The sequence below is a fragment of the Haplochromis burtoni genome, unplaced genomic scaffold, assembly GCF_018398535.1.
Source record: "Haplochromis burtoni strain Fernald_Lab_line unplaced genomic scaffold, NCSU_Asbu1 Contig_15, whole genome shotgun sequence".
NCBI classification, from domain to species: domain Eukaryota; kingdom Metazoa; phylum Chordata; class Actinopteri; order Cichliformes; family Cichlidae; genus Haplochromis; species Haplochromis burtoni.
Genome location: NW_024582376.1, coordinates 640,586 through 650,901, shown reverse-complemented (window position 1 = coordinate 650,901; position 10,316 = coordinate 640,586). Strand labels below are relative to the sequence as shown.

The 10,316-nt window shown below is 41.8% G+C and overlaps 1 protein-coding gene across 3 annotated transcripts in view; it reads left to right on the top strand.

Moving 5' to 3' along the window:
- The first annotated feature begins 6,447 nt into the window (after window positions 1-6,447).
- LOC102293530 (Down syndrome cell adhesion molecule-like protein 1 homolog) overlaps window positions 6,448-10,316 on the top strand; it is a 97,626-nt gene continuing 93,757 nt past the window's right edge. Inside the window, exon 1 of one of the 3 annotated variants that reach the window (XM_042218076.1) lies at window positions 6,448-7,204. In XM_042218076.1, the coding sequence (XP_042074010.1) occupies window positions 7,162-7,204 (43 nt within the window). In that variant the 5' untranslated portion in view covers window positions 6,448-7,161. The remainder of the gene's footprint in view (window positions 7,205-10,316) is intronic. The other 2 variants (XM_042218077.1, XM_014330056.2) reach the window with 2 other exon arrangements.

The window sequence follows — 10,316 nt, the reverse complement described above, 5'->3', positions numbered from 1 at the left end:
GTGCAGTGACTCCCAAGCTAGGCGAGTGGCTCCAGCAGATCCCAGGAACAACATTGATCTCTGTCCAGAAGAGCGCAGTCCTAGGAACAGCTAAGATACTGTGCAGGACCCTCAAGCTCCCAGGCCTCTATATAGACATGACAATGACTTTGCTGTATTCAAATGGCCTCCACAGCTATCTGATCTCAGTCCAAGCGAGCACCTTTGGGATACAGTGAATCAAGAGATTCACATCATGGAAGTGTAGCCAACAAATCTGAAGCAACTGTGTGATCATCTCTGTCGAACATTTCCAGCACCTTGTTGAAGTACCTTGTTGCTGGCACGAGCAAGGTACTTAATTTGCAGGAAGTATCTACTCAAAATTAAACAGCTTAAATCATGAGTGACATGCTGAAGACAGGAAAAAAAACAAACGCAACAGAAAAAGTAAAGAAAAAGTATAACCCCAGCTCCAAAACAGTTGGGACTCTATCTAAAATGAGATAGTGTCCCAACAGGATAACTCCCGTTTAATTCACAATATTGCATATTTTCTCGGTTGGTATGTTTTCAATGTTCTGTTGTCGATAAAATGCAGGTTTACGAGATTTGCAAATCTTATGTTTTTATTTATATTTTACACAGTGTCTCAAGTTTTTTGGAGTTAGGATGCAAAAGCTAGACCAACGCTTATGTTGACATTTAAAGACTTCAACACTTCCAGCTGTTTTCAGGTCTCCCAACAGCCTGTTTGAAATAGTACTGTGTTCTGCCACTGATATCTGAATGAAAATAAGTGAAGCAGAATATTATCAGAATATTCTCAGTACTCTCAATGGTTCTTTCCCAGTTGGCCGCAGTGAGCACATGTCTTAAGCTCACATAGTCACCATACCAACAAATATGTTTCTTAAAGGTAAATGTTGTATTAGGTAAACTTCATTATATTTACCAACACCCGCTCTCACATGCACACTTGCCATATCTATTTTTCTGTCTCTGTCTTCTTTCACTGTCTCTCTGCCACTCATTTTCTCTCTGTGCTATGCATCAGTTTATTGCTGACATGATCTTAAGTAACAAACCAAAACAGCAAATGTTTAAGTGAAAATTCATATTTACAGTTTTAGAGTATGTTGGGTTGTTTTTTTGTTTTTTTTAGGTTAACCAGTTCCACCAGTTTCCTGATAGCCTAACAGCTGCACTCTATGTATTATGTATTTACTCTACAACCTCAAGGTTTTCATTAGCCAAGCAAAATCATCATTATATACCAGTCATGGACTTGTACCATCTATTTCAAGGTTTTCTGTTTGTGACTTTGTTGCAATTTGATGAAAAAGTCAATTTAAAAACATCCACCGCATGACCACTTTGAAGAAAATTTAGAACATATGATTTTTGACTTTAACATTTTGGGTAGGAGATAGAGCATGTCATCCACTAATCAGTCAGTAGTTCGATTTCCAGTTCCTCTGGTCTGCATGTCGGAAGTGTCCTTGGGAAATATGCTGCATTCAACATTGAGTAGTTTGGAAAAATACAGTATCTGAAATTATTAAACTACCTTCTGAATATGTATGCGAATGGAGAAATGTGGCTTGTAGTTTACAAGCTTTAAATTGTCAGTAAAACTATAAAAGCAGTATGTGAATACTAGTGTCTTTAATGTTTGCCATAATTAAAATTTTGCTACTTTAAAGTTTGCCAATTTAAATTAGAGTAACTACTTTTTAAACTGTTTGAATAACTACATTTTTGTACAGTAAGCATAACCAAAAGCATGGATCACTGAGCCACATGTTATTGATCTGTGGACCAACATTTTGAGGTTGAGTCACTTACTAGTTTGGTCCTATACTGTTTGCTGGTAGCAGCCTATACAGGAAATAGAGCAGTATATGATCTTCTAATGATAACACCTTTAATTGTGACCACTGGGTGTCACTAGATATCTCTGATCAATATCTCTGTTAAAGCTGACTTTCTGAAGTCTTTAATGTATTCACTTTCAAATGATGATGTTAATCCTTTACCGAGCTATGCAAATTTCCTTCTTTTTAAGCTTCCGGAACGCAAAGCTAGTAAATGTGTTTGTATGTCACTCGCTATGGAGCAAGAGTAGTCGGTCTCTGGGTTGCTCCCACAGAGGACAGCTCCAGTGGCAGCCATCTTGAAAGTGGTGGTATCGCCCTGGCACAGTATGTTTCTGTCTGAAGGCGTTCCGTCTGCTTCAGAATCGCAACGTTCCACGTCTCCGATATTTGTCTCTCTCTTTTTTCCCCACCATCTTTCTTGCCTTCCCCTGTCTCAGCCATGCAAATAGTCTCATTTGCAAACCTAAAAAAACAAGTGTGTGGATGAGGGGTGGGGGCTGAAGAGATGAACTACCAGCCAAAGAAGTTGTCCCCCCTTATAGCACATACACGTCCTCCGCCCTGCACCCTATCGTCTCGTTATCCTCCCCAGCTCATTTGAATAAATTAGCACCCCTTGGTGTATTTTGTGCATGCGCATGTGCTCGCATGCAAAAACACACACACACGTGCACGCACATTCACACTCATGCAAACACTTAGCAATGCAAGCGCGGTACGGTAGGATGGCAGCCAGAATTCTATGTCCTGTGCTTTCCCATCATGCAGACACATGGTCACGTACGCACACATCCTCTGATGTGCTGATACACTTTAACGCATCTGCTACAACAATCACGCATGCTCGGTTTAAGGCAAATACACTCCATTGGTTGGCAGCTTCCTATTAATGTACTGCAGCATGGTGGTGTGTGATTCATATTAGCCTAATGCAGAGGCTTGTTCACACAAAAAATGCATGCAGATCCAGTTATCCTGCTTTAGCACGCCCGTTAACTTTGACCATATTCTGAACTGCCTCTTAATGTAAACTGTAGTTTTGGTATTTTTAGATTCTATTTTCACTCTTCTAAAGGATAACTCCTTCAACTGACCCAAATGCAGCTTTTCCCTGATCCTCAAAACATAATTTAACCCCATCATCTGTTTTCCTGCAGTTCTGCTCATTTTGATCCCTGTGACCTTGCATCAGGCTTAAGCAGCAATACCATGTACCCTCTTCCCTTCTTAATTCTAGCCTTTCTAAGGTTTCATTGGGCTGAGGGGCTGTGCATTAATACTGGATACATTAACGCTAATATGATCCTAGCATGTAGTCAGGGCCTGAGGGGAGCTGTGATTGTCTGAACATTAACATCGACATTAACTCATCTGCCTCACTCTCTGTCTGCACCTTGCCCCTCCCTCAGCCTTCTCTGTTTCTCTTCCACCCTCCTCGCCCAAACTCTCTTCTTCTCTTTCTCTTAATACACTTGCTTCCCATTTTCTTCCCTATCTCCGGGCAGCGATGAAGGAGGGATGGAGATGAGTCACATTCTGCTGTGGTTTTTAGCGGTGTGGTGGCAGCCTGTCCTGGATCCTGTCCACAGTGACAGCCACTAGAGCTGTCAGGGAGCTGCTTGCTTTTTCTCTGGCCTGGCTGGCCCGCCTCAGCCTGTCAGTCTCCATGATGATCACTGGCTGACATACAGTATAACCTGCTTGGTGTTGTCAGGCCAGCTCACATCAGCCCCTTAACTAGCTTGCCACACTGCCTTTTGAAGTCCTGGCGGAGACTTGAAATGTTAGGATAGGGCAGATGGGTGAGACGTGTGTGCAAAAAGCTTAGTTGAAGTGTTAATGTGTTAGGTGCTGGTTTAGGACAGCAGGAGTATTGAGGCTTAGAATACATGATCCAGAGGCAGATCATGTTTTCTGAGGGCTGTCGGATTTCTCAACAAGCGAGCCCATCTCACTCACAGTGCACTCTAGGCTGTAAATGTTCAACTAGCGAAATGCATAAAGCTGAAAATGTACTCACATAAGGACATATCGGGATACACAGAATATGAAATAAAAGTGCCACTGTGCACTCTCAACAAAAATTCCTTCTTGTTGTGTGGTGTTTGTGTGTTCATATTTGTGGGTCTGTGTGTGAGAGAGAGACAGGTTGCGTGGGTGTGTGTTTCCACCTGTTACATAACAGAGAGTGGAGGCACAGTGTGCTTCCTTGCCTGCCACACTACAGCGGCTCTTCAGTGGGAGGGAGAGAGGCCACAGCTTTCCTCAGCTTCCACAAGTAGCACTGTTTTTGGTTAAGACACTCAGAACATCACATTGCACCACCGAGAGACACAGAAAGAGTGATGGCAGAGGTTAGAAGGGAGTTCTTCACGTCAAGTAGAAGGTGATTGATGTTAGATGAGTAGGACAACTGAGTGGACTCAAGTGGGGCCTCTGTGGTTGGTCTGAAATGGGTAAACAACAGTAAGCCAAGCTTGTGCTGACTAGTCAGGTGATGAAGTAAATCTTGTATGAGAATGCATATTGGTAGAATTTTTTAAGTATTAAATACATAATGGCCTAAAATTATTTTGAACATTTTTTTAAGAATATCAACTAAAGAATGTGGTTCAAAACATGAATAACACTTATCAGTAAATCAGTCAGTGCATGTGACACTACATCAGCAGAGGATCCATTTAGTTGGACAACCAAATTTCTGACGCTGTATGTTTAGGTTGTGCTGAGCTTCAGTGTAAATTTATGCAAAACATGGTTTTGTAACTGCAAAATGTCTTACATGGCTTTATCCTTTTTCATATCTGCTGGTGAAAGTAGTGTGAAGTCATAGTGTGCTGAACAATGGTAATCGTATTTTTGAAATGGGCTGCATTTATATAACATTTTTTAGCTTTCTTTGGAGCAAAAGATTGAGGGGCAGTGGTTGTGTTCAGTGTCTTTCCCAATGACACGTACTTTAACACGCAGTGTGGAGGAGCCATGGATTGAACCAGCCACCTTCCCACGACCAGTGCAACCTCCTGAAACACAGTTACTCAACTTGGTTATGGCATATGTATAATAATTCTGTTTTACTTGTGATTTTAATATGACAAAATACAACCCTGTTTTACAAAAAGTGTAGCTAAAATGTTAATAAAAGTAGAAGTTAATCATTTACAAATCATTTAAACCCCGTGTTCAACTGAAAATTGGAAAGAGGTGACATCAAATGTTGAAACTAAGAACTTTCCTTTTTCTAAAAAATCGTTTTTGAATTTGAAGGTACCGATGTCTCATGAATAGTGAGGTTAAATCCAGAGTCTTTCACAAATACAGATGGTGAGGGGCACAATGCTCTGTGAATCACTGCCTGGGTAAATAGTTGAACAATTTAAGAACAACACATGTTAATATAAAATGGGAATGAATGCTGGCACTTCATCATTTCCGTTACTTATCATAAAAATATTCAGATAATCCAGAGAAGTCACTGAATGCAAGCAGCAAGGCCAAAAACCAGTACTAAATGGACAAGAATTTTAGGCCTGTCAGAGACATAGAGACAGTGAAACAGTTTTGTATTTCTACAGTTATAATCTGTACCATTAAGACTAATTACTGCAATAACTTAAAGTTACTTTTGTGCAGTTTTTTGATGGCCAAAAAGTTGGTGTCTTTATAGTGTCTATGTTTGGTCAAATACAAAAGGAAATGAGATAAGATCTCAGAGTTAAAGATTTTACTTTACTTCAGTTAAACAAACAGTATTTAATACACATATAAATCATCACCTCTGTGATTCCATGTGGCTGGTTGATTTTCTCTGGGTCCTCTGGAATACCACAGTTTAAATACATGTGTATCTTTAAACTGCTATTTTATTGTTACAGTGTTACAGGGAAAAAGTAACAATAAATTACACACACACACACACACACACACACACACACACACACACACACACACACACAAACATGGTATAGATGTGTAAAGGTGCCATGAATGTAGGGTGTTATATAAATGCTATTCATCCATCCAGGTTAAGACAATGCTAAACAAATTGGCTTCTTAATAAAAGAATCAGACAGCTGAACTGCTCTGACTGTAGCTGTTCAGTTGAAAACTGCTAAAAATATGAAAAGAAAATACCACAGAAGCCCCAAACTGTTGAGCAACCGAAGCCCTACATCAAGCAAGAATGTGAAAACATTTCACTTTCATAACTGCGTCAGATGGTCTCCTCAGTTAGAGATTGTTGTTGAAAGAAGAGGTGATGCAACACAGTGGTAAACATTCCCCGGTCACAACTTTTTTCACTTTTTTTTGCTACCATGCCATTTAAATGACTTGGTAAATACACCAGCTTAATAGTTGTAGTTAAGATAGATGAAAGTATTGGACCCCTCTTTCAGAAACACCTGTTGTCACAAACCAGTAACACCAACTTCAAGTGCAGCTCCTCAGTGTGTCTGAGTGTTACAGTGAGAGAAAGGCGCATGTACACAGATTTGTTTTTTAATGAGATATCCATCAACGCTGTGGTGAGGTGTGGTGTAGAATAATATCAGTCTGCTGTTCAGTATCAAATGTGACTTCAGCGCCACCACTGTTGGTAGCTACATGCAGGTGCGCAGCGCACATCATTCCCACTTTCCTCTAGTAGGATATGGAGGCTGCAGCTTCTCTGTTCTCTTTTTCCTCCTCCGGGTGTGGAATTTGCGCTTGCCAATGGAGTTTTCTGTTTCCCCAATGCCACAACTGATCCTGTGGAGAATTTACTTTTACTTTCTAAGTGCACCAGTGTAACGACAAAAAAAAGCGATTCATGGAAATTCTTAGGCTGATTTGCATGGGAAATCACGAGCATTTTCATTTCTATTTGAAGTCCCTTGCCTGAAAACCAAATTTGAATGACTTGTATGTCGGGGAATTTTGAAATTTGCACTTGGAGCTCCATCCCAACACCGGATTAAAGAATCTATTCAGTGCGCGTAATACAGCGGTGCCAGTGGTTTTCGTTTGGTCCCCATTTAGTACTTATGGCTCACCTCTCCACCACGGCACATCATTAGGATACCGGGGGTGGGGCAACGGCAGCCTGTCCCGGTGAGGGGAGGAGAGTACAGGGAACAGAGGCGGTACTTTCTCCGCTGCCTCTTTCTCGGCGCTGGAGAGTGTGGGACCAGGGCTGGAGAGACCGCCGGGGAGCATCAGCAGAACCAGTCCAGCACGGAGCCTCGCCTGGCCGACCGCTGCGCCGTGCACTCTTCTTGGGGACTGCACAAAATTCCTGTGAAATATAACTGCTTTTAATGGCATGTGGCTTGTAACTTTACTTCTGCTGTATTCTTTGCAAGAAGGTAGGCTTGAATTGTGTCTTTTCAAGTGTTGCTCATCTGCATGTTGCCCCCTTACCAGTGCAATGCTGAAGTTGTCTGTGCATGTTTGTTACGTTGTCCGGGTGATGAATTGTGCTGGACTAAACGAATTAACGTCTAAAACGAATGACTCAAACTCCAAAATTGCCGTTAGAGGAAGAATTGTAACTTTTTTTTATGTTTGGCGAAGATGCTTTCCTGAGCAGCCATGATTTTTGGAAGAGAAGATGATGGCTGATTCATCGCACGTTCTCACTGTGATTATCTGATGATATTATTAAAATGATAAAAAAATTGGTTCAATCGGAGAATAAAATCAACATGCCCTGCCGTCGGATGACAGTAAAGAAAAAGCACAAAGATCTCTGAAGTGAATACTGCCTTTCATTGAGATTAGAAAGATAACGGCATTTGCATTTTGCATGATGAATATGTGGAGGTGTCGTGAATATGGAGGCTGTTGAATAGGAGGAGAGGCTGATAAGGATCTGCAGGCGCGCGCACGGATAAAGGGGCGACCTCGAGCGCTGCTGCTGGACACAGTTGTAGACTGTTTACTCGCAAAAGTCCAAGGAGGCAGAGGAGTTTAATATATTTGCTGACTTTTTTTTTTGCTGTCCCGTCGAAGCACAAATAAGATGATAGGGTGTGAGTTTGTGTGCGCGAGAATGCGCACACAGGGAGCTTAGGTGACATGGGAGGAGGGAAGAAGCGGGTCCCTAGAGGTTAAAGAATCTTTTTTCTCAGTTTTTCTTTTTGAATGAACACTGAACTATTGCATAAACATCGTTGTGTGCTGATTGGATGCGGGTGCGAGGCAACAAGGGTCAATACGTTTTATGATAGACGTGTGAACTGGGTATTGACCACTGGCCTTTAATTTGCAGATAATTTGCCCCAGTTGGATAATTAAAATACGATGCCATATCTTACCGTTTATTTTCTTTGGCAAAATATAGGAGTGTCAGCGTGTGCAGGCTCGGTTGTTATCACCCCTGGTCTAATTATTCATCCACCATTTTCTGTGGCACCAGATTTCACTGATTGGCTTCGCTCTAAATACTGCAGATACGAAGTAATGATTCATTTTCCCCTTTAAATTAAAAAAAAAAATCTTCTGTTGTTTGTCTACTAATTTCCAAACACTTCATGAAAGCCACACAATGAAATAATGTGTTTAGTGTTTACACTAAATGTTCTTTCGTTCCTTTACGCACAGGTCTGTAACCGAATACACGTGATTCTAAACCATTTTAATCTCACAAATTAGAGAGAAGTTGCAAAAATGTCTTTATAACTGTGGGCAGTGCGCCTGTTTCATGCTCATGCCAGTCGCCATGATTGGCCTTGGCAGTGCCCTCTTTCAGGCTGCAGCTGCGGCGAGGGCTTCTGTGCTGTTTTTGTTATATGTAATTGGATTACAGGGTCTATTTCGATTATACAGACTGTACATCGCCCTGTCCCGTGACTGAACGAGATGTGAGTGTGTGTCTGTGTGTATGGTGGAGGGGAGGGGAGGAAGGGTTGGGGGCTGCAAACAGCCACTGGAGCGGAAAGAGTGCTTGAGATGGGAGAGATGTAGATAACGCGGTGGAAAACAAACTTCAATTTTTCCGTTGTTTTTCCTACGCCATGTTCCCATCGTTTTGCACGATCCAACAGTGATTTGTTGTTTTATGGGGTCGCTGAGTGTTTTATATATGTTTGATTTTTATAAAATAAGGGAAAGGGTAGGTCTATTATCATACATGCATATGCATTAGTACTGCGTATTTTGCTGGTTCGGCCGCGCCTCCTAGAATGACACACAATTTGTCTTTTTTATTTTTTATAAACATGATTATGAGGATTCGCTATGTGTTATGATATTTTGCGAGATGTTTAACTTTATCGTTTCTTTCTTTCATTAATTAAACATTCATTCAGTCACTCTTGGCTGTTGGTTTGGCGTTCCCCCCCCAGCACACCTGCACCCATGAGTGCGGAGAGCAGGGGGAGAGAACAGGGATAGACAGATAGATAGATGGATGGATGGATGGGGGGACAGAGGCAGAAGAGGGAGGGGGAGTACAGCCATTCTTCTTTGTCATGATTTGGGAGGCTGCTTGTCATTTTATGGAAATAAGATTGAGACAAACACAGCTGAGGGCTGTGGGGGAATCTTCTGTCAGGCCTGACAGGCCATAATAGGGCCCGGGAAACTGGAAAAGGGAAGCCATATTGAAATTAATACATTTAAAACGAACTGTTAGAAATGGGGCACACGGTACAGAGTGGAATTCGAGGAATTTCGATTAGTATTTATACAATTTTCAAGGAAAACGCCATGTAGTGATCGACATGGACGCGGACTAAGCTCTTGCTATAATTATTTCATCAATTAACATCTTTCCGGTTTTATCCAGTTTTGGTCGACAGGCCTCCTGCAACACACACGTAAAATTAACCGTCAGCATCATGCTGTTCCTCCCACATAGCTACAAAACACGTTGACTTATATATTATTTCAGAACTTTATTTAAACGTGTGTGTTTCTCTTTCTTAACCTTGAGACTCGAATGCAGTGTGTCCCTATCTGCTTTGTGTCTGAGCACTGTGATATTAAATGATGCCACACTTTTACTGTCTTTACATTCTGACTTGGTGTACGACATATAAAGAGTGTTTCGACACAAGTTAAGTATGGAGAGTAGTTTGGGTATCTCCTCTGGGTATCTGCTAGAGGATCACCTGTCAGTGTTCTCGCCTTCCTTTGGGACACCTTCATATTCTTGAGAGCGGCCTGACCCGCTGATGTGCGCACACCGCGGGGCTGTGTGTAAATTTGGAAACAAAACAGTCACCGACTACTGGAGAAGTGCTTGGAGGGGGAGCCCTGTAATTGCGGTATGAGTCAGACTCTGGTGGCTTCTCGGCTACACCCGCACGATGGACTCGGATGTATTGTTTCTGGACTGGAAAACTTAGCGGCTGATAGAAGTAAGACGCCATCTCTGGAGTTGTTTATTCTGTTTTAATTTATCGATTGATTTTTTCACACACACACACACACACACACACACACACACACACACACACACACACACACACACAC